The sequence below is a fragment of the Pezoporus flaviventris genome, unplaced genomic scaffold, assembly GCF_033815535.1.
Source record: "Pezoporus flaviventris isolate CSIRO_AGI_PZ_B2104156 unplaced genomic scaffold, CSIRO_AGI_Pfla_v1 ptg000116l, whole genome shotgun sequence".
Classification (NCBI taxonomy): Eukaryota; Metazoa; Chordata; class Aves; order Psittaciformes; family Psittacidae; genus Pezoporus; species Pezoporus flaviventris.
In genome coordinates this window covers 626,610-653,801 of record NW_026892664.1, presented here as the reverse complement: position 1 = coordinate 653,801, position 27,192 = coordinate 626,610, and the positions used below count along the sequence as shown (strand labels likewise).

At 47.2% G+C, this 27,192-nt stretch overlaps 1 protein-coding gene and 1 pseudogene across 1 annotated transcript; one reads left to right on the top strand and one right to left on the bottom strand.

Annotated features, from left to right (window-relative positions):
- Positions 1-8,399: 8,399 nt before the first annotated feature.
- LOC133282185 (olfactory receptor 5G25-like) lies at positions 8,400-9,326 on the bottom strand. Its single transcript, XM_061478253.1, has one exon. The coding sequence runs from the start codon at positions 9,324-9,326 to the stop codon at positions 8,400-8,402; it is 927 nt and encodes a 308-aa protein (XP_061334237.1).
- Positions 9,327-21,181: 11,855 nt separating this feature from the next.
- LOC133282184 (olfactory receptor-like protein COR8) lies at positions 21,182-22,130 on the top strand (annotated as a pseudogene).
- Positions 22,131-27,192: the final 5,062 nt, after the last annotated feature.

Here is a 27,192-nt window from a genome sequence, read left to right as displayed (position 1 = left end):
AGTTTCCTCATCACCACAAAAGCTTCTCAGAAGACTTGGATGTGACTTCCCTCATTCTTCATAACAAGCCATCAGAGATTAATTAGCTGGGGATAACAAGAAAGAAACTTTCTTCTTTGTTAACAACAAAGTTCACTTCTACAGCTGCCTTGCTTGACAGAGATGGCTCATGTCCAAAGCCAGTGAGTTGGAGGGTCAGTGTGTTGGCATATTTGTGTATTAAGGACAATTTCATGGGCCTGGATCATAGAATCCCAGCCTGGTTTGTGTTGGAAGGGACCTTAAAGCTCATCCAGCTCCAAACCCAACATCTTCCACTGGAGCAGCTTGCTCCAAGCCCCTGTGTCCAACCTGCCCTTGAACCCTGCCAGGGATGGGGCAGCCACAGCTTCTCTGGGCACCCTGTGCCAGCGCCTCAGCACCCTCACAGGGAAGAGCTTCTGCCTAAGAGCTCATCTCACTCTCCCCTCAGGCAGGTTAAAGCCATTCCCCTTGGCCTGTTCCTGCAGGCACCTGTCCTAAGCCCCTCTCCATGTTTCCTGAAACCACTTTAGGCACAGGTTTAAGGGGAAAAGTTCCTTTCTGATGGCTCTAAAAAGAGCAAACCAACACTAGTAGCTTCTAGGCAATAATTTCCTATCCATCCATGCAGAATTTAAACCCCTCGTCAAGAAGTTAATATCTGCTATTAGCAACCTTTATAAAAGCAAACACACAGCCAGGACACTGCCGACATCCATTTTGCTTTCCTATTCTGTCCAGGAAGTGATTTATGCATGCTGAGCTTTGAGGCTCTACTGCATTAGACATTATTGACCAAGAGAAATGATTGAGGACAGGTTGGATGGTGATTGCAGCAACCTGCTCTACTGGAAGGTGTTTCTGCCTGTGGCAGAACTGGGCGAGCTTTAAGCTCCCTTCCAACCCAAACCATTTCATGGTTGTATGAAAAGCTGCTTGCACCTCCTCACTTTTGAGTGGGGTTCCTGAAGGACCCCAACACATCAGCACAGTGAGCTGATGTTTCCCATTACTTCAACTGACTCTTCAGGCTATGGCCTGTGTTTGCTCTGAACACAACCCACATTGTAGCTGTGTCTGCCCATCACCCTTCACTGCAAGTGGAGAGAACCATCCACTTTTTTCCAGAAGAAATCCCTGATATGGATGTTTAAAATAGAGCCAAGCTGAATCAAAGCCTCCAGATGCATCCTTGTCTCCATAAGGGGAACCTTCTGTGACTAATTCAGATGTGGAAACCTACAATTAGATACTATCGCTCCTTTGACCAATGTGATTCAACCATCAAACCCTGGAATGAGAAATCATGAGTAAGCTGCAGCTGGGATGGAAAATAAGCTTGGCCTGGATGGACAGATATAAGGAAATAAAGTGATAGGGTAGTTCCGGACAACACTGAGAGTCTTTGAGCCATGAAATAGGTTGGACATGTCTGCATACAACATATGGCCAGAAGCGTGGAGCATCTGTGTCGTCAGCACCAGAGGGTGTCCAAGGAAAATCCAGCACTGCTCAGGCAGTGCCTTGAAAGGCTGTTACTGAACCAAGTTGGCTGACTGCTTATCACAGGGAATGAAGTTACACTCTGTTTCGAGGTCAGCATGGTGGCAGCTTTCCATGGAGCAGGCCAATCCAGGAAAGCAAGACACCCAGATACATCCTATGGAGGAAATAAGCATGTTTCCTATGAGGAAATAAGGAGATGGGCACATGAAGCTGAGAGCTGGTCTTCATAAGGTTCCCCACCACCATGCTGATGGAGATGAGTATAACAGTCCCAAAGAGCAGCTTCTACACGTTGGGGAAGCCCAAGAGGACAAACGTGGTCACACTCAAGTGCTTTCCTCCAGCCACTCTCTTGGCAGCAGGAGACAAAGAAACATGGGAAGAGGTTGAATGACTTCTCCCAGCTCACAGGAACACACAGTGCATGAGGTTAATGCAGGATTTGGGGTTCCCTTTAGGACTGCACCCAATTCCTGGGAGATAAAACCATGATGGTTGAAGGTCCTAAATAATATATTAAAAATAATACCTTGATAAAATAATAGGCAATAGTTCCTATATGGAAAACATAATCTTACAGCTTAAATCCTAAAGCTCTGTCTGGCCTGTTATTGAAAGAATTGGTCCTGCAAAAGATAAGCATCTTCTCATGAGCACCCAAAATCTTTTTAAGAAGGAGGCTTGTTTGGGATGATTTCTTTGCTGTCTGTGGGAGTTGTTCTTATTTAAGGACAAGTAAATACAATAATATTATGCCTTAATCTGCCACAAGAATTAGTGTTGCATTAAATAGGTAAGAAATCAAACTGAAATGATTTTCTGACTCTGTAGTGATGTTTGAGTCGATTAAGGTGAGACCAGAATCCCTGAATGCAATTCCATGTACTTGTAGCTTCAAGGGAAAAAACAACCCCTTCTTATCTGAATTATTCTTGCATATATTTCTTCCTCTGTTCTTCCTTATATTTAAAGAACGTGTGTATATATATGAGTGTACATGAGACGACCTTAAAATATGCATATTGCCTGTTGAGAAATGAGCATTCCTCCTCCTTCCCCTACCACTCCCCTCTTTCCATCAGCCCCTTTTCAAGCAAGATGACCATTTCTTCAGCACAATTCATCTTCTCCCTCCACCTTTCCCAAAGCAGCTTTTACTTCCCCATTCCCCAGCCTGTGCTCAGATGTTCATTGCACAAAGTCCCTTGACCTACCACCAATGCTCTTCTCATGTTACTGGTGGGTGCCTTTGCTGCAAGGACACATTGATGGCTCATTTCAACACAGTGGACACCACAACCACCTTGTCCCTCTCTGATAAGGTGCTCCCCAGCCTGTCTTAGTGCTTAGAGCAACTCTTCCCTGTGGACAGGACACAGCACTTCCCCTATTTAAGTCTGTCATTCCATCTGCCCATTTCGGACCCAAAACTGGCCTTTGAAAAGCCATTTTGCATCATATGCCTCAAGATTTAAATAACCTCAGGGTGGCTTCTCCTACTTGCAAAAGAAGGAAATGAAACCAAGAGTGGGACTGGTTCCTTGTAGAGAAAAGCAGCTGACAGCAGACAGGGCTTTGCTAAAGCTTTAACACCTTCAAAGGGGTTCAGAAGATCCAGCTGGAGTTGTCTACACCCACCTCAGGCAGGGGGATGAAGGCAACTGCTGTTTCCCATTGCTAATGGCTCACACACTCAATGACCATCTCCTCATCCTCATTCTTCTCCTTCACCTTGGGTAGTACTTACAAACTAAGTTGCAGATATATAAAGAGTAGACATCTCAAACACACACCTTGCATCTAATAACACCCAAACCAGCCATTCTCAATATCACTGCTTATCTAAACAGCATAAACATCACCCATCCCACATCAAATACCCACACCCTATCACACACAGAAGCATCCTTTCCTCTGGGGTATCTGGTTTGCACACACATGCTGACACTGCAGGTGGCTAAGGTCAGCTAAAACCAGTACTGCCAATGGCTCTGTCTGTCCTTGCTCAAACCAACCTTCCCCATCTCACTTTGACCCTGTCTCCAGATAGAGGAAATGCAAATTGCTCTTTCTTGGGTTCAAAAATCAGAATCCCAGACTGGTTTGGACTGGGAGGGACTGTAAAGCTCCTCCAGTTCCAAACCCTGCCACGGGCAGGGACACCTTCCACTAGAGCAGCTTGCTCCAAGCCCCTGTGTCCAACCTGCCCTTGAGCACTGCCAGGGATGGGGCAGCCACAGCTTCTCTGGGCACCCTGTGCCAGCGCCTCAGCACCCTCCCAGGGAAGAGCTTCTGCCAAAGAGCTCATCTCAAGCCACCACCATGTCTTTCCAAGCCATCAATAGTGGTAAAGGTAGACACAGATGAACTCACCAGTGTTTGAAGAATATCTCCTTGCTTCTTCCACCAGGACCTCAGAAGGTTTATTCACTCCCTAATAGCAATGGTATCTAAAAGAAGCCACTCTAGTATCACCCAGTTCATTTTCAAAAAGTAAAGATAACATGGCCAACAGTTTTAAAGGGGGTACTGAAATCAAACTGAATTCATCCTGTTTATTTCTACAGCAAGGGAAATTAGGGTAATTCAGCTTCCAGCCACCCTATAGACAACAGCTTGGTAGACCATGCTCCTGGATTTTCCTATACATCTAGAATCCACATGCCCAGTGTAGGATCTACACAATCAAAACCCAAGTCTTCAAACCCTTTCCAATCAAAGGGGAAAAACATACTACCCTTCCTTCCAGACATTTCTTAACTCATCAGCTAAAAGAGACAGAGCAGAAACCACCAAAAACTAACTAAATCATTCACCCTCTTTAAAACATGACTTACATTAAGACCCAAATATGAGTGCTTCTGCTTACCTATTTATGAGCCAAGGTCCCATTACAGCTAAGGAGACTCAGGCCAATGCAATCAGCAGAGCTCATTCAGATCTCTTCAGCTGGAGCAATGGAGGTGTCTGCCTTGCAGGGAGAGGCATGAACCCCACCAAATCTCCCTCAGCAATAAAGTTGATGGACCCAGTAAACACATAGAGGTGACATGGTGCATTCAAATGTAAGGAGATAAATGCTTCCCTGAGGACATTTGCTTCCCAAAGTAGCTTTTACTTCCCCATTCCCCAGCCTGTGCTCAGATGTTCATTGCACAAGGTCCCTTGACTCACCACCAGTGCTCTTCTCATGTTGCTGGTGGGTGCCTTTGCTGCAAGGACACATTGATGGCTCATTTCAACTCGGTGGACACCACAAGAGCCTTGTCCTTCTCTGATAAGGTGCTCCCCAGCCTGTCTTAGTGCTTTGAGCAAGTCCGCCTCATAGGCAGGACTCAGCATTTTCTCTTTTTGAAGTCTGTCTGATTCCACCTGCCCATTTTGGACCCAAAACTGGCCTTTGAAACAACATTTTGCATTATATGCCTCCAAATTTAAATAACCTCAGGGTGGCTTTTTACTGCTTGCAAAAGGAGGAAATGAAACCAAGAGTGGGACTTGTTCCTTGTAGAAAAAAGCAGCTGACAGGAGCCAGGGCTTTAACACCTTCAAATGGGTTCAGAAGATCCAGCTGAAGTTGTCTACACCCACCTCAGGCAGGAGGATGAAGACAGTTGCTGTTTCCCATTGCTAAGGGCTCACACACTCAATGGCCATCTCCTCATCCTCATTCTCCTCCTTCCCCTTGTGTTGTACTTACATAAGTAAGTTGCAGATACATAAAGAGTAGACATATCAAACACACACCTTGCATCTAACACCCCTGAAACCAGCCATTCTCAATACCACAGCTTGTCTAAACAAAGGGCAAAACATCACCCATCCCACATCAAATACCCACATCTTATCACACACAGAAGCATGCTTTTCTCTGTGGTCTCTGCTTTACACACACATGCTGACACTGCAGGTGGCTAAAGATTGATGACTTACATTAAAAGCCAAACATGAGAGTCTCTCCTTATCTATTTATGAGCCGAAGTCCAATTACAGCTGATGAGACTCGGGCCAAGGCAATCATCAGAGCTCATTCAGATCTCTTCAGCTGGAGCAATGGAGGTGTCTGCCTTGCAGGGAGAGGCATGAACCCCACCAAATCTCCCTCAGCAATAAAGGGAGTTGATGGACCCAGTAAACACATAGAGGTGACATGGTGCATTCAAATGTAAGGAGATAAATGCTTCCCTAAGGACATTTGAGGTGATTCCTAAATCCAATCACTAAGTACCCAAAGAAGTGGAGGTAGCTCCTACCCAGCATTTGCTCAGCTGCCTTTAAACCAGATTTAACTACAATGAAAGCAGCTCCACCTGAGAGTGGGGAGCTAAAGCCATTAGGAGCTTATCAGCAGGAATGCCAGAAGCCAGGCACCTCATTGCCTGCTCATCATGACCCAGCAGGAAGATGCATTGCAATGCTGGCTGCTGCTTCTGCTTCCTGGAACCTCATGTGGTGTTTGCTCTGCTCTCATGGTCAGATGATAACCCCATTGAAGGCAGTGGCAGCCCTTAGACACAGCAAACCACTGGTTTCCTTAAACACACACAACAAGGAGCAAAATCTGGTTTTGAGAGCAGCAGCTTCAATGTGAAGCCACAAGAAGCAGAGTGATAGGGTTGTACACGTAGACTTCTGTTTTCAAGGCACTAAGATCTCAGGTTCCTGTTTAAACACTTGGTGGTGGTGAAGGAGAGAGCAGCAGGACATAAAGTCATTGAATATTGTTGTAGAAGGCACCAGAGAGACCTTATTGTGGCCTTTCAATAACTTAAGAAGGGCTACAAGAAAGCTGGAGAGGGGCTTTGAACAAGGGCTTTTAGGGAGAGGCCAAGGGGAATGGCTTGAACCTGCCCGAGGGGAGACTGAGATGAGCTCTTGGGCAGAAGCTTTTCCCTGTGAGGGTGCTGAGGCACTGGCACAGGGTGCCCAGAGAAGCTGTGGCTGCCCTGGGAGTGCTCAAGGCCAGGTTGGACACAGGGGCTTGGAGCAAGCTGCTCTAGTGGAAGGGGTCCCTGCCCGTGGCAGGTGTTGGAGCTGGAGGAGCTTTAAGGTCCCTTCATCCCAACCCATTCCATGATTCGATGATTTCAGAGACAGAGAAAGGATTATTGCAAGAATTAATGGTGTCCCATTCTTTTCGACTTGATGCCTCCTGCAAGTTCTCCATGTGCTTTATCGTGCAGATGAGGGTAAATCTCAGATTTTCTATTGTGAATGTGCAGCATGGGAAATTCCAGTTAGAAACAGAGGGAGGGGAAAAAACCCCACTGTAAGAGCAGTCAAACACTGACATAGGGGCCAGGGAGGGTGTGAAACCTCTGCACCTGGTTGTCTCCAAGGCTCAGCAGGAAAACAACTGTCATCTGGGTTAAATAATAACCAGGGAATTATCAGGAAGCTTTGGGAACAAAGCAGGATTCAGCTGATTGACCCTGAGTGCCTGTGAGTTGTGTGTTGTTAAGAAATGAGCAAACACTTTGATCCTGCCTTGATTCAATTCAATCATGGAGCTTCTACCTCCAGCCTAGGTTACTATGTGTGTCTAGGACAGCCTTAAGGCTCAGCCATGGCTCCAGGTTTCACCATGGTCCTGGCAGAGGCTGCAGCCCTATGGGCTGAGGTAATGCACACACTGGAGTATTTTGGAGTGGTTTATGTATGCAATGTGTGTCCATCACCCATCAGCTCTCTGCGCAGGAAGGCAAAAGGAGAGACGTAAGTGCAGGCAATGCCATTCATGCAGGCTGCCATGGGCTGACACATAGGAGGTCTGAAGGGTGATGAGCAACACCACAGCTCCTGTGCTCTGTTGTGATCAGGCTGCCATGGAGATCATGGCTTCTATTGCTGTCAACAGGGGAATGGAAAGCAAAGGTGTGGATCAGGGGACAGGGGTTCCTTGATTGTTTCTGCCCTTTGCTGGAGATTCATCACTATCATGTCTTAAAATGCTTTCAAAGCACCTTCATTCATAACAGAGGTCACACAAGTACCATAGTTCACTTAAATTCTTTGATGTCCAAAATGAAATGAGGTGAATGGTGCTGGAAATCATTGAATGAGGTTTGTGCATCAAAACCTAAAAATACTGCCTGCATGGCATCACACTTATTTGCTCTCACCTCTATTTCTCTTGCTAAAGGTGTTTTTGTCCTTTTCTTAAGGCCCTCAATGAATTTAACAACACTGTCTAGAAATGGAGTTTGATCCAGTGGAATGGTAGAATTCACTCTCTGTTTATTCTCATTTGCCAAGCAAAAGGGAGAGCAAAAAGGAAAAGAGCTTTAAGCTCATCAAGTTCAACCGTTCCCCAGCACTGCCAAGGCCACCCCTAACCCATGGCACTGAGGGCCTTGTTTATAGGGTTTGTGAACACCTGCAGAACTGGTGCAAGCAGCCCTGCCCTGAACAGCCTGTTCCAATGCCTGAGCACCCTCTGGGGCAAGAATTGTTCCTCAGCTCCATCTAAACCTGCCCTGGAGCATCTTGAGGCCATTTCCTCTTGTCTCATCCCTTGTTCCATGGGAGCAGAGAACAGTCCCCTCCTGGCTCCATCCTCCTGTCAGGCAGGCATAGAGAGCAATAAGGTCCCCCTTATTCTAAGATGAAGAGAACTGCATGCTTGCAGTTGTCTACCTCTGTCTTGATTAGGTGGAATAAATGACTAATTAACCAATTAGGTGAAATTAACTGCTAAATATAATTATCAAAATTTGGAGAATGAAATTAATTGTATTCTCAATCACATCAACCTGTGCATCATGTAACACGGTTTGCAGAAAACCCCAAAATGCTGCTCATACTTAACCAAAACCAGAGCATCTCCCTCAGTACATCCATTCTATCTGGTCATAAACTTACAACAATTAAGATCATTTTATTTTTGTGAGCTTCCTCAAAGCCTCCTTCACCTCCTTATTCCTCAGGCTGTAGATCAAGGGGTTCAGCATGGGAGTCACCACGGTGTAGAGCAGCACAGCCCATTTATCTGCTGCTCTTGAGCTGTCTGAGCTGGGGAATAAATACATAAAAAGGCATGCCCCATAGAAGATGCTGACAATGGTGAGGTGGGATGTGAAGGTAGAGAAGGCTTTGCGCTTGCCCTCGGCTGAATTGATGCTCAGGATGGTGGCGATGATGGCCACGTAGGAGAGCAGGATAACCAGGCTGCTGGACACACCAAAGAGAGATGCTGCAGTGGTCAGGATGGTGTGGCTGAGGGTGGTGTCAGAGGTGGAGAGTGAGATGAGAGGGGAAATGTCACAGAAGAAGAGGTCGATGGTGCTGGAGCTGCAGAAGGACAGGGTGGACATGCTGATGGTCTGTCCCACACCATTGGTCAGCCCCATGAGGTACGAGCCAGTCACCAGCTGGAAACAGCACTTTGGGGACATGACAAGGGGGTACAGCAGGGGATGGCAAATGGCCACGTAGCGGTCATAGGCCATTGAAGCCAGCAGGAAGCATTCAGTTACCCCAAAGATATCAAGGAGGAAGACCTGAACCACGCACCCAACATAAGCAATGCTCTTCTTCTCTGACATCAAGTCAACCAACATCTTGGGGGTGATGATGGTGGAAGAACAGAGGTCTACAAAGGCCAGATTGCCCAGGAAATAATACATGGGGGAGTGGAGGAGGTGACTGGCCCTGATTAAGATGATGATGCCCAGGTTGCCCACAATGGTGACAAGGTAGGTGAGCAGGAAGAGCAGGAACAAGTAGACCTGAGTCACGGGGTCCTCTGTGAACCCTGCCAGGCTGAACTCGGTTGCTTGGGTGCAATTGCTTTGTGCCATGGGCTGGATGGTGCTTTGTGTGTGAGCTCCTGGCTGGAGGTTTCTTCTCCAAGAGGCAGGGATGTCCCAGGTGGAAAAGGCTCTGTGTGGTGGGAGCTGCTCAGAGACAGTCCTGCAGGATGGAAAGGGAGAGTTCAGGCACAGCTCAATGAGGAAGAGCTTGGTGAAAGTCCTGTGCCAGCACAGGTAAAACAAATGGGTGCTCAAGCAGTTAAACACCATGGCACAACGTGGTGTGTGCTCCTCTGGTTCACCTTGAGATGTTGAGCAATGACCTCTGTGGAAAGCAGTGGGGAGGTTGCACACCCGAGTTGCTTTACCTTAGTGCTGCACTTCATCGCCTTCGTTAGTGCTGAGCCTGGGGCTTGGAGACCATCCGGCTCAACCTGGAACACAGAGAAATGTGGTGCTTCCACAGTGCAGAGCTGATCCCTCATCCTCTTGTGGGCATTTCCCAACCACTTGCTTCTTCCCTCTCTGCTTGATTTTCTTGACCTATAGAAAGTGCAGGTTGGACAGGGCAACCTGCTCTAGTGGAAGGTGTCCCTGGCCATCACAGGGGCTTGGAGCTGAGTGAGATTTAAGGTCTCTTCCAACACAAATCATACTATGCTCCTATGCAACCTTACACAGTGGTTAATATCAGTTTCCCCTCCCTCCTGACACACTCTGTCAGATCTAAAACCTTTTCATGGTTCTTTAACCTGTTCCTTGAGTCTCCGATAGAAATGGGCAAACCCCAGAGCTCAGCAAACTCTTCATGAACGCATGTTTCGGGGAAAAAAAGTAATCTTTTGGAGCTGCCTCATCTCAGCAATGGGGAGCACCCCGAATGTCCTGTACAGGAAAGCTTCTGGTGCTCATCCAGGAAACATCTGAGGTCACTGAGAAGAAGAAGCCTCCTGAGGGTGTTCTCCACCACGGTGATCTCCAAACCTGCCTTCTCAGCAGCTGCATGGGGAGCACACAGCACAAGAAGCTCCCTGGGAAGCCCAGAGCATCATCAAGAAGCCCAGGACCCTGCAGTCAGGCAGGAGATGAAGACAGGAGCTGCTGCTTGTTGGCAAGAGAGAACCACAGGAGAATGATGGGCTGAAAGATTCTGCCCCTCACTTACATCTCAGCTCTGTCTCTGCTGCCCTCCTCATGCTCTCGGAGATGGATGTGAAGATGAACGTGCCTGGAGCTGTGCAGGGAGCCTGGGAATGAGCCAGCATCAGCAAACCGCCTTCCTATTTCAAGTGATGTGGGGATGTGGGACTGTGAATCTCTTTGTGCCCCAGGAGGTGACAAAGCCCAAAGCAGGTCATTATCTCTTCTCTGTGTTGATTAGTTTGGAGAAGAAATATACCCAGAGGAGATGACCTCAGCTTGAGCAAGCAACAGGGCTTTCGGCTCCCTTAGAGCAAAGCACAGAACAACCCAACCTTTCAAATCCACTTTTGAAGCACTTCTGAGGCAGTTACAGCTTCACAAGGGCTATAGTTGACATTATCATGGCAGGGAGATGAGGGGGATCTCGCTAATGGGAGCTGGTACCAGGGTCCATCAGCAATCCCAGCACCACAGGCAATGAACCAGGTTTCCACCCATTTTCAATTCCTTGTACTCAAACCATAGCTCACAAGTTTGGCTGCAAAGGAGCCAACAGAAGATCGTGGTGACCTTGCTAACGACGAGGTAAATGCTGTCCTCTACTTCTTGTCCATGCAAACATCAATGCTCACATCACCCAAGGCACTCAGGTTTGTCAGGAATGACTTGGCCTTGGTCCCTCTGTGCTGGCTGCTCATGGTCACCCTCCTGTCCTTCCTTTGCCTGGACAGGGCTTCCTGGGGAATTTGGATCTTAATCCCATGGGGGACACAGGCAGCCCCAGTCCTTGTGCTCTCCTTGATGATGTCGTTCACCTTCTTCCACCCATCGTGCTGGAAGCACAAGAGACAAAGGAGAGCCTGAGGGAGCGGTGCCCAAAAGTGGAATGAAGGAGATGGGGAGGAACAGTGAGGAGTGTGCTAAAGGACTGAAATGGGCAGCAACAGGCGATAAAGGCCATTCTGAAGAGTGCTTTAGGGCTGCCCTTGTCACTGGTAGCTCTGATGAATGCTCCCAAGCCCATCACAGAATCCGAGAGAGGTTTGTGTTGGATAGGACCTTAAAGCTCCTCCAGCTCCAACCCCTGCCACAGGCAGGGACCCTCTCCACTGGAGCAGCTTGCTCCAAGCCCCTGTGTCCAACCTTGCCTTGAACACTGCCAGGGATGGGGCAGCCACAGCTTCTCTGGGCACCCTGTGCCAGTGCCTCAGCACCCTCACAGGGAAGAGCTTCTGCCTAAGAGCTCATCTCAGTCTCCCCTCTGACAGGTTAAAGCCTTCATAGGGGTTGTGGGGAACCTCCTTCTACAGCCAAACATGAAAGGAAAGTGCATGTCACACGGATTCCCACCAGAGATCATCCGGATCCCCTGGCAGTGCACACTGGGAGCAAATCCCCACAATGTGGGCATCATTTGGGGTTCCAACGCCTTCCAGAGCCACATCCTCCCCTTTCCTTCTCTCTCCAGCAGTAAAACCATTCATAGGAGCTGCAGGACGTGGTGCAATGCTGTGGATGAGCCCCCTCCACCCTCCTCTTATTGTCAACTCTGCCTCTCTCACCTCCTCATCTCCCTGCTCAATACCAGCCCTGCAGCCAGAGCAGGAGATGGATGGGGCAGAGCCTCCTCTGCAGGGCATGGGATATGTGTATGGATGTGATGGACATAAGGGGATGTGCACGGATATGGTCCCTCCTTGCTTTGCATCAGTCCTGGTCCCAAATGCTCTCACTGCTCACATAGCCCTCGTGGGCACCCTGCAGGACATGGAGGGCAGAGGCCCTCCTCTCCCTTATGATGGCCATAGGAAGGATTTAAGCACTGATTGCAAAGAAGTCAAAGCTGAGTCCCAGTTTGGATCCAGCTGCATGCAGAGCAGGGAGGGATTTCAGCCCTTGCCCAGTGCCTCCATCACCAGGGTACCACCAGGGGCAGAAACCATCAGCATCCATATGAGAATGTCCATTGTTTCCTGCAGAGCCCCAGCATCCTTCATCCTGCCCCATGGTGTGCATTGAGGTGCTGGAGTTTGCAGTTTGAAGGGGACTATGGAGCAGCCCCTTTGCTCTCTGCCCCCTCCAGACTTTATCCCTCTGTCAGTGACCTCCCTGCACACATTCCTGGTCCCCAAGGTGACAGCTTCTCCCCATCCATCTCCTGCTGTCAGGCTGGGATTGAGCATGGAGATGGGAGGTGTGGGACAAGATGGTGAGGTTCCGGGTGGCAGCACAGAGACAGGACCAGCGTTTGGAATGGGTGCAAGGGGACAGGGGACCACATTGCACATCTCTCTTCCCTCTTCCAGAGCTGCAGAGGCTCTGCACGAGCAGCCACAACACTGTGGATGCTGCTGTGCTTTTTAATATGGCTGAGCTGGTGGTACCCAGAGGGGCTTTGACCAGGAGAGGGAGTCACAGCAACCCCTATGTCCCTTCAATCGGATGTGTGACATCACATCTTCCTTCCTTGTGATGAAACCAAGAGGAGAAGGAACATCAAACTTCATTTCAGTTCACAGTTACCATCTTTGAGGAAGAAATTAGCCACAATTATCCCAGGCTTCTTTTCCTCACGTAAAACACCAGTCAGCTTTATTGAGTTATAGCCTTGGTCACTGATAAATATCTGTTTTTCTTGCAAGATTCTTGACCTTGTCCCTCAGCTCCAATAAAATTCCTCACTCTTACCTGTGAGGTCTTTATTAATGCCTCGGGGGTGGGAGGGAAGAGGAAGTGTAGTTTTACATTTGCTTGCTGAAAAAGAGTCAGAGAAAAGGTTTCAAAAGATTCATTGCATTCGTTTGTGCCTTTCAAGGAGAAGAAGTTGGTGGGAATCAAGGTCTCAAGCTGCACCTTAAAATGTCAAGGGGAATCCCTCCCCAGGCTGCAGCTTCACAGGAGATTTCACTTCATGTAAGGAAGTGTAGAAAATGTAATACCTAGTGCAGATTGATGAACTGTGCTGAGACTACCCAGTGTTAAGGACAAACTGGGCATATCAAGTGGTCCTCCTATTCATTTTAAGTGGTGTTTTACACTCTTTTTAAGTGCCCTTTACTTAAATGGTGAGAGAAATGGAATTCCAGCTGGAGATAAGCACCCACATCCCATGTCCATGCCCAGCTCACACTAAAGCACACCAGGAAGCACCAAGTGGTGGGTTGCACTTATAAATACAGCATGAGGCAAGTTTCCGTTGGTGAAAGACAATCCTGAACCCAGAATCAATGGTAACCGAGAGCTGCCTGGGTCAGAAAGAAGCAAAAAACCACTGGTGTGGGAAAATGTTTTTCCTTTACCTCTTGTGAGGGAGAATTAACTTCTATTTGGGAAGTACATGGGTCATGAACAGTGTCTTTTGTGTGCTCTGGAAAACAGCAGTGAGAGGTCTGTGGAAAACTGACTTCTATCTGTGGTCAGTGAGGAAGCCAGAATTGATGTAATTACTTGCTGATGAGCTTGGCAGCACAGAGACTTTGATATCAGAGAGCTTCTTGAAAACATTCACCGCACCTTGGTTTTTTGCTTCTTTCTTGCATATTGTAGCTGAGACATGTAGAATATATACAAATAGAATCATAGAGCCACAGAAAACCCAAGTTTCACCTCAAGAGATCATCTGGTCCAAGCTTTAATGGGAAAGGGAGCCTAGATGAGAAGTGTCACGTGTAAGGCTCATCGCTGCTTGATGAATTACCCCACTCTGGTGTTCTTATCCCCTCTTTGGTTTAAGAAAAATTCCAAAGCAGAGACAACTGCAATACATAAAGGTTTACCTAGACTTGGTGCTACATTGCTAAGGGAGGTCTGGATTGCTATAGTCTTGTGTGTGGTGGATCCAACTCAGGGAACTCCCAAGAGGAACCTCAGTCTAACGTACAGGGGAAGAACAGCTGTCAATTCCAGCAACAAGAAACAGGCTTGGGGTTCTGAAAACACATTTGATGACAAAAGCATCATTGCATGAGTCTGCTTCAATCTTTGCAGAGAAGGGATCTACAAAATTCAGAATCCCCTGGCTGTAGACACAAAATTCTCATATCAGGTAAATAACACAGGTCCTGCCATAGAAGCCCAATATTATACTTGGTAAAAGAGGATTAAATCTCTTAAATAGAGATGGGGGACAAACAGGCAGAGGGTTGGATGAAGACGCAGCTGAGGCTTCTCAGGGGGATAAAGGCCTATTAGTTCACCCTGGGACAATTCATCCCTGCCTAAAAATGCCCATTTCTCACCCTTGAATACAGTGGAAGCCCAGAGGCACCAGCTCAGCTGTTGGACATCTAGGCACTACATGTATATAACCCCACTGGGGCTGAAAAGCTGGGCTCTCAGGTGTGCACAGAGAGGGACAGCAGCAAATCCAGAGATGGGGTCATTTGTGCATCAGTTTCCATTTGAGGACCCTCTGCAAGATCTGAAATGTCTCTAAACCCATTCTCATTCTGTTGCCAATGTCAAAGTGAAACCTTTGCATGGTCCACAAGTATGTCAGAAGCATCATACAAGCTGCTCATCACTGCTGCCTTGTAGCTGTGCTCAGGGATGGCTCATTCATGCTATGTCTTTCAGATGCCCAAGCACCACAATGCCTTTCAGAGGTGATTTCACACTCTTTGCTTTCCCTTCTCTTTGTTTTCCTCTGGGAAAGCATGAGCACCCCTAGAGTCTTCCTCCCAGGAGAGCACATGCGACTGTATTTACAGCCCCAGCACCACAAGCTGGGCTCTTGGAGTCTGGCAGGAGCTCACCTCTCTTCACATCAGGTGCTTAACAGAGCTGATGCTGGCGCGTGGATGTTCTCTGCTGCGTTGAGGATAAACCCGTGGCTCCCATCCTTGATGGCACAGGGAAGGCACAAGAGGTAACACTAACACAAAGCAGAGCCTCGCCTGCATTGAGGCAGTGGGCTTGCTTCTGCATGTCCTCAGGTCGTCTTTTTTCTGTCTCGGTCAGAAAACAGCCTTACCAACGTGGGTTTTCTTTATAGGAAGAGGGAGCAATGTCTGATGCAGGTTGTGTTTCTTTTATACAGGCAGCTAAAGCAAGATGCACTGATTTATTCAAGACTTAAATGAGGATGAATCTTATTCTGTTATAAAGAAATGAAACATTTCAGATTGTCAGCAGAATACAGTCACTAAGAAATCAGCCTTTGGAATCAACATGTTGTAATATCAATTCCATTTTAAAGGAAGTAACCTAATGCCTATGGGTTTAGGATGCTTCAGCATGCTGTAGCTCAGAAAGGTAGGTATCATGAATTTACCAGTGTGAGTGTTATCTATTGTGAATAAGCTCAAATAGTTTGATAAATGTGGTTTGGTGAGTGAATGATAATCAAAAGCCAAGAGCAAATGTCCAGAGGTCATTCATCTGTAAGCTGTGATTTCACTGGGACTGGGACTTTCTCTTGCTCCACGCTTACGTGCGATCCTATGAGGTTCCTCTGAGGTGTCTTCTGACACAAATTTCCTTCAAACTGAAAGTGAATAAAGATCTGATTCTTTACTCAAACCTGAAAACACACGTGCTTGACTAAATCCAGAGTTTAATTTTTCCCAGCATAGAAAAACAAAACTGCCATTAACTGCTTCAGGAAACTCCTGGTACTTTTCTGAATACCTCATCTGAAAAACGTAAAATAGATACATTTTGGTTAGAAAATATATTGGAATATTTTAAAATGACACAGTTGAAATGGTCATTGATTGGAGTTAGATATGGTCCAAAAGCAAATCTCTGGTTTTGATCAATGTGATATTCTCTTGATTTTGCCTCAGCAGGTAACAACTGGTCATGGGAGGAAATCTCACACAGATTAAATTTATCCTTTTGGGAATTACAGACAGCCCATGTGTGCAGACCCCACTTTTTGCCTTGTTTCTATTGATTTACGTTGTGACACTCATAGGGAATGTTGGAATTATCTTGGTTCGGGTGTCTCCCAGCCTCCACACCCCCATGTACTTCTTCCTCACCCATTTTGCGTTCGTTGACATCTGCTGTTCCACAGTCATCTCCCCCAGGATGCTGGCAAACCTGTTATCAGAGGACATAACCATTTCTTTCACTGGCTGCATGATGCAGTTCCTCACCTTCGCTTTATTTGCTATTAGTGAGTGCCACCTCAACAACATGGAAGAGTTCTGTCATCGAGGACATGAACAATTCACCTCAAATGAGAAAGCCTATGGGGCACTAAAATAATGGCATTTTCCCAATTATTTCCATGATTCGATGCAAGTTCTTCTACAGTTACTGCACAAAAGTCAATGACAGTATTGCATGAGAAATAGACTCCCCAAATCGCATCATCCTTCCTCTGAAGGAAACCAAGAGTAATGGAACCTCAAACTTGAATTCACTTCTCAGTCACTAGCTTGCATGAAGAAATTACCCTGAATTATCCCAGGCCTCTTTTCCTCACAGGAAACACCAATCAGCTTTATTCAGTTATAACTTTTGTCACTGATAAATATCTATTTTTCTTGCAAGATTCTTGACCTTTTCCCTCAGCTCCAATAAAATTCCTCACTCTTACCTGTGAGCTCTTTATTAAAGCTGCTGGGGTGGGAGGGAAGATGAAGTGTAGTTTTACATTTGCTTGCTGAAAAAGAGTCACAGAAAAGGTTTCAAAAGATTCATTGCATTCGCTTGTGCCTTTCAAAGAGAAGAAGCTGGTGGGAATCAAGATCTCAAGCTCCAGCTTTGAATATCAAGGGGAATCCCTCCCCAGGCTGCAGCTTCACGATAGATTTCACTTTAAGGCAGAAACTGTGGACAATATCATTCATAATACAGGATGATGAATGGTGCTGAGGCTACCCAGTGTGAAGGACAATTTGGGCACATTAAGGGGTCATCCCATTCATTTTAAGGGGTGTTTTACATTCTTCTTAAGTGCCGTTTACTTAAATGGTGCGATCCATGGAATTCCAGCACGAGACAAGCACCTACATTCCATGCCCATGTTTAACTCTTGCTAGTGCACACCAGGAAATACCAAATAGTGTATTTCATATAGGAGTTAAGACAGTGGCTCATTTCCATAGATGAAAGACAATCCTGAACACAGAATCGATCCTAACCGAGAGCTGTCTGGGTCTCAGAGAAGCCAAAACACACCGACGGGGGAAAATATCTTTCCATTACCTGCTGTGAGTGGGAATTAACTGATGTTGTGAACAGAACATGGATGGTGAACAATCTCTTCTGTGTGCTCTGGCAAACAGCAGCAAGAGATGAGATGTTGTCTGTTGTCTGTGGGAAAGTGGCTTCAACCTGTGCTCAGTGAAGGAGGCAGAACCGATATAATCAGATGCTAGAGCTTGGCAGCACAGAGACCTTTGATACCATAGAATCATAACATCATAGGATAGTTAGGGTTGGAAAGGCCCTTAAGATCATCCAGTTCCAGCCCCCCTGTCTTGGGCAACGACACCTCCCACTAAACCATGGCACCCAAGGCTCTGTCCAACCTGGTCTTGAACACCGCCAAGGATGGAGCATTCACAATTTCCCTGGGCAGCCCATTCCAGTGCCTCACCACCCTTACAGGAAAGAGCTTCTTCCTTAGATCCAATCTAAACTTCCCCTGTTAAAGTTTTAACTCATTACCCCTTGTCCTATCACTACAGTCCCCAGTGAATAGTCCCTCTGAGTTTCAAATGATGAAGATACTTGTATTTTGAAACATGTTTCTTACATGTATTAAGCTATCAGTGAAACTTGATTGAAAGACATTTTCCTATGCTGTTGCCATGATTTGTCATCCTTAACTGATACTTACCTGGTAGTCACAGTGGTTCAGTCATTTTATATACTCAGATTTCATTACTTAATTAAATGACTTCATTTCAAAATGCACTAAAGACAAAAAACTGGGGTTGTTTTTCCTGATCTGTGTTCCCTTAAATGTTTCAATCCATACTTTGCCCTAACAGGAGATTTTTAATTCAATATTCCTGGTTTATCTCCAAACACTTTTGTTGTGACCACGTGGAAAGGTAACAGTGAAATGGGGTTTTGGTGAGGGGATGAATGTTTAAAGAAGTAATCATAAATGGAAGTAAGAGGTGGGAAAATGCTTACAGAAGGGAAGTAAAATAAGTCAGCAGCAGGATAAAGCAGCTGCAAACAGTCTTCAACCCTGCCCACTTCTTGCTGGCCTGAGTATCATTGTAGTAGTAGCACTAGTACATTGTGATGTATCACACTGTCTCAATGCCACAAATAGCTCAAGGAATGAGGCAGAAATAAAACATTTCTAACAACGTTGAACTGGCCTTTCATGTACCTTTAATTGACTTAAAGGAACATTAAAGTTTGCTGATGTTGTGTCAATTGATGCACACAAAACCCTCAGTGAGCCTCAAGTAAAATCGTGAGTGTGACCACAGAAACCAGGTTTGGTGTTTGTACACTTGGCTTGTGCTGAAGTACACGTTGTGCTTTGGGTTGGAAGTGCATCTCCTCTGCCTCCATGGCTCTCTGGGTGCATTTGCAGTGGTGATCTCCAGGCACAGAGTGATCAGTGGGAGAGATCAGGGGGGTTTCAGTTCAAACTATAAAAACCATTGCCATACGCAGGGAGATGAAGTGATTCATGTGCACATTTGACTTTGGTTACAGCACTTGGTGCTTCCAGCTACCTTAAACTGTGGTTTAGGTGAAGCTCTAGACTTGCACAGTTCAAACAGCACAATAAATCCCAACCCCTGGCATCCCATTAAACACACTCCTAGGCTTCTTTCCCACCTCTGCCTCAGCAGAGATGACCCCCCCTGCCCTTCCACATTAGCACTGAGGTTAATGAGCCTTGCACCATTAGCTGGGGTGCGGGACCCAGGTCCAAACCTCTTCCAGGCTCTGCTGGGAGTCTCTAATGATCCCCTTTTTGCTCAGCTAAGCTTTACTTCAGGGGTTTTATCCATGAGGACCAAAGGAGTAAATAAACCCAGGTGCTGTCCCCCTCTGGGACAGTGTCATCACCCGCTCTGGGCAAAAAGCTTCTTGCTGACGGAGCTGCTGCATTACTTGTGCTTGGCTCACTTCATCCATGAGCTGCCACTTCCCCCTCCTATAGCATTAGAGACACCTGAAGAATGAAGGAAAACAGATCATGGATCTTCTGCCTTAGGATAACGCACACACCGTGTGTGTAAATCCCAGAAAGCTGCATAAGGATGCTAGGTAAGGATCTGGCATATAAGAATCTGGCAGGCAAGCAGGATCATAGGCTTCCAATTTAGAGCTAGATTAAAACCCAAAGCTTTCAAGCTTCTAAATTTACTGATTTGGGGCAAAAAGCTCAACAAGAATATACCTGAGCTATGTGTTTTCCATAGGTCTGAGTTTCTAGGCATTATCTTCCCACCCTATGTGTGTGTCACCATCTGATGGTGATAAAACCTTAGGGAAAGCATTCAAAAAGGCTGCTTTTCTGCCCCAGCCCTAAACTGAAGAGGACAAGAGCTGCACCACAGCATGCAGTGGCACAGAAATACCTGGGAATGACACACAGGGCACATTCCATGAGGAAACCTTCCAGGTTTTTCCTCTAAGAAGACTAAAAATGCACTGCAAAACCTCAAGCAACCTTCTGAAAGGTTATTCCTCAATGGCAGAAGGTTGGTGCTTTGTCCCTGCAGCAGGGAAGCGGAGAGCAGCCACCCCAGTGGGAAGCACTAAACCCAAACCTGAAGTGCTGGGACCATCCAGAGATAATTTATTTGGGCATTTGTCTCAGAGTTGTGAGGAGCAGCCTGCCAATGCCTTCCTGACCTTGAGCGGGGAAAACCATGGAAATAATACCTGAGCTGGAGAAGATAACAGAAGTTAAGTGCACTGACTCTCTGTTAGACTCATCTGCCACACTGAGGGGAATAGTTCTCTCTGTGCTGGAACCTGACTAGTAGTAGTAGTAGTGATAGGAGAAGGGGTAATGGGTTAAAACTTAAAGAGGGGAAGTTTAGGTTATACCTAAGGAAGAAGTTCTTTACTGTGAGGGTGGTGAGGCACTGGAATGGGTTGCCCAGGGAGGTTGTGAATGCTCCATCCCTGGCAGTATTCAAGGCCAGGTTGGACAGAGCCTTGGGTGCCATGGTTTAGTGTGAGGTGTCCCTGCCCATGGCAGGGGGGTTGGAACTGGATGATCTTAAGGTCCTTTCCAACCCTAACTGTTCTACGATTCTACTGACAGCAATGCGCCAGCTCAGCCTATTTTTGCTGTCTAGGACAGGACTTTCTGCCCCAGGCTGCCAGGGAAACCTCCTGAGAATCGGGAGTTGTTGTGTGCAGCTGGGGATCCAGCAATGCTGTATCAGAGCTGGGGTGATGGATTCAGGGCTCCTGGGGCATCACACTCAGATATTTTCAGTCTTTCTCATGGAGCAAATGGAATGCACAGTCCCTTTTTCTGCCTCCCTAATGAAATGTGATGACCAGTTTGCACCTCTTCTCCAGTTTTCAAATGGTTCAAGATTGGGTTTGGGTTTTTAAAAGAAAAGGTCTGATTTAGCCTCATGATTAAGAGATTTCTGAATGGTTTTTGGATGTGTTTCTCTGCCTGTGAAGATTCACCAAGAACCACAGTTAAGCGTTGCCTCAACTATCAAATCTTTATTGTTCTAATGTCCAACCTAACAGAGTACATGCAAGCCACATGGCATTGCTCTTCCCTATTTCACTCCATCTTTCCTCCTTCCCGCAGGGATGCTGCCATGCAATACAGTAACGGGGCTGAAGGCAACCACACCGCAGTGACCCACTTCATCCTCCTTGGCCTGACAAGCGAGCCCAAGATGCAGACTCCTCTCTGTAATCTTCGTCATGATTTATCTCATCACTCTCATGGGCAACCTTGGGCTGATGGCAGTGATCAAGACAAGCCCCCGGCTGCACACCCCCATGTACTTCTTCCTCTGCAATCTCTCTGTTCTCGATCTTTGCTACTCCTCTGTCTTTGCTCCAAAGCTGCTTCTTGCCTTCTTGGTGGAAAACAAAACCATCTCTTACCCTGCCTGCTTCCTGCAGCATTTCTTCTTCCTCATGTTTGTGACCACAGAGGTGCTCTTGCTGGCTGTGATGGCTTATGACTGCTATGTAGCCATCTGCAACCCACTGCTCTACACGGTTTCCATGCCCCACGGGGTCTGTGTTCAGCTGGTGGCTGCATCATACATGGGGGGGATTTTGAACTCCCTAATCCAAACCTGTTGCTTGCTGCTGTTGCCTTTCTGCGGTCCAAACACCATCAACCATTACTTCTGTGACGCTAACCCTTTGCTGAAGCTCTCCTGCTCCAACAGCCACCTCAATGAGCTTTTGCTTGTAATTCTTCATGGGAGCATTTCCATGTCTGTGCTCGTCCTCATCATCACCTCCTATGTATACATCCTCTTGTCCATCCTGAGGATTAGGTCTGCTGAAGGAAGGCACAAAGCCTTCTCTACTTGTGCCTCCCACCTCCTGACCGTTACCTTGTTCTACGTCCTTGCTGGGCTCAGCCACATGCAATCAGCTTCCAAGTACTCCCTGGAGACAGAGAAAGTCACCGCTGTGTTTTACACCCTCCTTGTCCCTATGCTCAACCCTCTGATCTACAGCTTGAGGAACAAGGATGTTAAAGATGCCCTTAGAAAAGCAACAGCAAATAACCTCATTGCGAGCTGCTCATTGACCAACCCGGTCCCAGCTGGATGATAGAACTCCTCCTCTTTCCCTTTTTGACTTGTTTTGTGTCAGCTGTCTGGAGGAGGAAGGAACTGAATGTCTTTACAGGAGCAGGTACAGCACATTCTAACCATGCTTTAAACTCTGCAGAGGCTCGGTGATGTTAAGCATCCCCTCAATATAGGTCTCTGATAAATATTCTCTTGTCATCTCTTGGGGTTTTTCTTTTGGGGAAAATAGATGTGATATCATAGGAGGTGGCAAAATAAGCCCATGAGGAATTTCCCTCTTCAGTTTAACTTTAGAAGTTGCACTGATTCAAGCAGTGATTCATCCAGAGGTAAGTTCAAAGGGGGATGAAGGGTTTTGAGGAGGTACATCCGAAATACATCACTTTACTTTGGGCTAATGCAAGGAAATGCATAAAATCCCATTTGCTTCCAGAAGGATGTGCAGTGCAAAGTAAGGAAATGGGAGGAGAAGCAGAGCCACTGAGTTGCCAGAGGATGAGCATGGTACCTGCTGTGATTGAGCATTGGGAAGATGCTAAATCTCTGTGTGACCAGGACATCCCAGCCTGGAGGCAGCAGAGCTGTGTCTGTCATCCTGCACCTTCCTTCCTACCACTGCAAACATTCAGCTCAGCCAAAGAGGTCTCAGAACTGTGTGGGTTGGAGGGAGCTTAAAGGCCACCTATTTCTAACCTCCTTGCTGTGGGCTTCATCTCACATCTGGTTTAGGAGAAGTAGAGGCTGAGAGTAGGATTTTCCCCTATTGCCAAGGATTTTAGTGTGATTGAATGTAATGTCTTTAGGGAGAAGTATGTTTTTTTTCCCCTATTTTCTTGTTGTGGGGCTGCTGTGATATTTCCTCCCACCCAACTCTTCCCCAACACAACCTGTTAACTGAGAAGGTACCACTGAGGAATGCTGCAGAACTTCATGCTCTGCAAAGCAGAAATAACCAACTGCAACCTGTTAGAGACCTTTAGCAATAAGCTCTTTATGTAGCAAATAGAGACCTGGAGACAGACACAGACAAGGAGGGGGAGATGTTTATAACACTTACTTTCCATTAGAGCTTGCCTTGTCCCTAGCTTGGACACCAGAGGGTCTTGCCTCTCATTAAGAGCTGTTTGTGCTGTTTGCATGATGCAAGGTGCCTCAAGGGAGCAGCCAGGACCAGTTATTCCCAATGGGAAGGTGAGCTGGGAGCTGAAAGTGACCACAAAGCAGAGCACGGTCCCCTTGTGCCTGAGCACAGCAGCAGCTTCCACTGCTTCTTCCCTTAGTTTCCCAGAGTAAACTAAGAGTCAAGTTCATGGTTGTAACAGACCAGGAGCAAGCCCAGTTAAAGCAGAGCCCTGGAAGTGGGCCCAGTTCCAGGACTGAGCTTAAATAGAGCCTGAGCCTATGGCAGAGGGTGTGTGAGAAGGACCCAGGTGATGCTGGCCATGGCAATTACTGTGGCTGCACTCCCTGATGTCTCAAGGAGAGGGGAACAGCGTTTTCCACCACCCAATGCCCTAAACACAGCGGCAGCTCTGCATTCAGCCTCCTCTGATGTATTCCTGTGTGCAGGGGATGAAAGAATGGAGCAGAAAGTAGCGAAGAGCTCCTTTATTGTGTTAATGAGAATCATCCTTCCTTAGTTATGCAAAATCATGGAATCATGGAATGGTTTGGGTTAGAAGGGAGCTTAAAGCTCATCCAGTTCCAACCCCAACACCTTCCACTGGAGCAGCTTGATCCAAGTCCCTGTGTCCAACCTGGCCTTGAACACTGCCAGGGATGGGGCAGCCACAGCTTCTCTGGGCACCCTGTGCCAGGGCCTCAGCACCATCACAGGGAAGAGCTTCTGCCTTAGAGCTCATCTCAGTCTCCCCTCGGGCAGGTTAAAGCCATTCCCATTGGCCTGTCCCTACAGGCCCTGATGAAGAGTCCCTCTCTTATTCTATCTGAATAAGTTGCTTCACATGTTGTGTTCTCTTTTCTTGAGGGAATTGTCCAAATGTCTTTATTTTTCATGAAAACTCCATCAGAAACTTTGATTAAAAGCTTATAAAGTGAGCATTTCACTTCACGCCAACTTAAATTAGATTTTGACTGGTTGCCATTGCATTCATTCATTATTCATCACAGTTCTTTGCAGAAGACCATGATTTCCAAAGGTGCTTATTTTAAACCACAAATTTATTCAGTTTGTCATTATACAACTACATGTTCTTCCAGTAATTGTACAGTTCATTAAACAGAAATGGTGTGTTTGGATTAAATGTTAAAACCCCTCCATCTACTGTTTCATTTAGAGCATCTTCCCCCTCAATAATGTGATGACATACAGAAGGGGATGTGACATGGTCAAATCCACAAAGCACAGACCTGGTACTGAGCATCCAGAAAGGAAAAGATGTAAGGACCAGACATCCCAGGAAGATTTTAGTTGGGACACACTTCTGGCCACATGCTAACCTATGTGTGCCTCTCACAGGTCCTTAGCACTGCTCCAGCTCGCTTACACGGGATAAAAGTATTGGATGCTCATATCAGGTATCACAGAGTCCCAGACTGGTTTATGTTGGAAGGAACCCAAAAGCTCTCAACTTCCAACCCCTGCCACAGGCAGGGATCCCTTCCACTAGAGCAGTTTGCTCCAACCCCTGTGTCCAACCTGGCCTTGAACACTGCCAGGGATGGGGCAGCCACAGCTTCTCTGGGCACCCTGTGGTGGCACCTCAGTACCCTCATAGTGAAGAATTCCTTCCTCACGTCCAATCTGGATCCCCTCTGTTTCAGTCTGAACCCACCACCCCTTGTCCTATCCCTACAGTCTCTGATGAAGAGTCCCTCTCCTGCATCCTTGTAACCCCCTTCAGACACTGGAAGCTGCTCTGAGGTCTCCAAGCAGCTTCTCTTCTCCAGGCTCAACAGCCCCAGTGTTCTCAGCCTGGCACCATACGGGAGCTGCTCCAGCCCCTGATCATCCTTGTGGCCTCCTCTGGACTTACTCCAGCAGCTCCATGGCCTTCTTATGCTCCCTGCAGAGAAGGACTTGGGGGTGCTGGTCGATGTGAAAATGAACATGAACCAGCAGTGTGTGCTTGCAGGCCAGAAAGCCAAGTGTATGCTGGGCTGCATCCAAAGGAGCATGACCAGCAGGTTGAAGGAGGTTAGACTGCCCCTCTACTCTGCTCTTGTGAGACCTCACCTGGAGCATTGTGTGCAGTTCTGGTGTCCTCAACATAAAAAGGACATGGAACTGTTGGAACAAGTCCAGAGGAGGCCACGAGGATGATCAGGGACTGGAGCACTTCCCGTATGAAGACAGGCTGAGAAAGTTGGGGCTGTTCAGCCTGGAGAAGAAAAGGCTGCGGGGAGACCTCATAGCAGCCTTCCAGTATCTGAAGGGGACCTATAGGGATGCTGAGGAGGGACTCTTCATTAGGGACTGTAGTGATAGGACAAAGGGTAACGGGTTCAAACTCAAACAGGGGAAGTTTAGGTTAGATATAAGGAGGAAATTCTTTCCTGTGAGGGTGGTGAGGCACTGGAATGGGTTGCCCAGGGAGGTTGTGAATGTTCTATCCCTGACAGTGTTCGAGGCAAGGTTGGACAGAGCCTTGGGTGAGATGGTTCAGTCTGAGGTGTCCCTACCCATGGCAGGGGGGTTGGAACTAGGTGATGTTAAGGTCCTTTCCAACCCTAACTATTCTATGATTCTAGGATTCTATAGACACCAAAACTGTATCAGAACTGCAGGGGATACCAGAGCTGTATTGAACCTTTGGCCCTTCCCTCAGATCTTCAAGCTTGCTTGGGATGAACAGTTATCAACCAGCAACGGAGAAAGTGGTCACTGCCTTACCTCAAGGCCGAGCCTCCTTTTTGTGGGAACTACTTTCATTTAGCACAATTCAAACACAAAAAAACATGGTGCTGTCTCAGTCCTGCTATTAAATAACTGATACTTATTTGGATGAATTATTGAAGACTCAGTCCACACTTAAAATCACCTGAAGCTGTTTGAAGGAACCATTCATTCCCCAAACTCCTTCTGGCTGCATCAACACCTCCAAGACCAGTTCTCCTGCAGAGACCTACCCAGGAAGAAAGGCCCAGGAGACTTTGCTTTGTGTTTCCCCATCTATCACATACCCCTTTCTTTCAGTGTTTCCCTGAGGAAGCCCCTTACATCCACAGGGATCATCTAATATTGCATTGAATGGAGCTGAAAACAAACACAACGAAGCATCCTCTGTGTGGATGGTTTGTGCTGGTCATGGGGAGTCCTTTCCATCACATGCATTTATTTCCATACAGTTGACTAGTGATTGTACACCATTTTGGTCAAACGCATTGGCTCAAAACGTGGCTGCTTTGAGGATATATCAAGGTGAAGTCAGATTTCCCAGTCTTCATCTGAAGAATCCTGAGTGCCGGTGTGTCCTGAATGCTTCTCCTAGATGAAGAGACATTACAAAACTCAAGATACCCAGACAAGCAGCACCTTGGGTGTTCAGGGGTGAGGAAGACCCCTAATCCTCCCTCCCACCTGCACTCAGGCTCTTTACACCCCTACTTAAATTCTCGGCAGAGCAGAGGCTCAGATATGACTCGTCCCCATTTAGCACAAGGGCTTTGTTGACCAACAGACTGTCAGAGCTTTATTTCTGAGAATCCCAGCCTGGTTTGTGTTAGAAGGGACCTTAAAGCTCCTCCAATTCCAACCCCTGCCATGGGCAGGGACACGTTCCACTAGAGCAGCTTGCTCCAAGCCCCTGTTTCCAACCTGGCCTTGAACACTGCCGGGGATGGGGTAGCCACAGCTCTCTGGGCACCCTGTGCCAGCGCCTCAGCACCCTCCCAGGGAAGAGCTTCTGCCTAAGAGCTAATCTCAGTCTCCCCTCTGGCAGGCTCAAGCCATTCCCCTTGGCTGTCCCTACAGGCCCTTGGCCAAAGCACTCCTGCAGGTTTGTTGTAGTCCCCTTCAGACACTGGAAGCTGCTCTGTGGACTTTAAGCAGCTTCTCTTCTCCAGGCTGCACAGCCCCAATGTTCCCAGCATGGCCCCATACGGGAGGTGCTCCAGCCCCT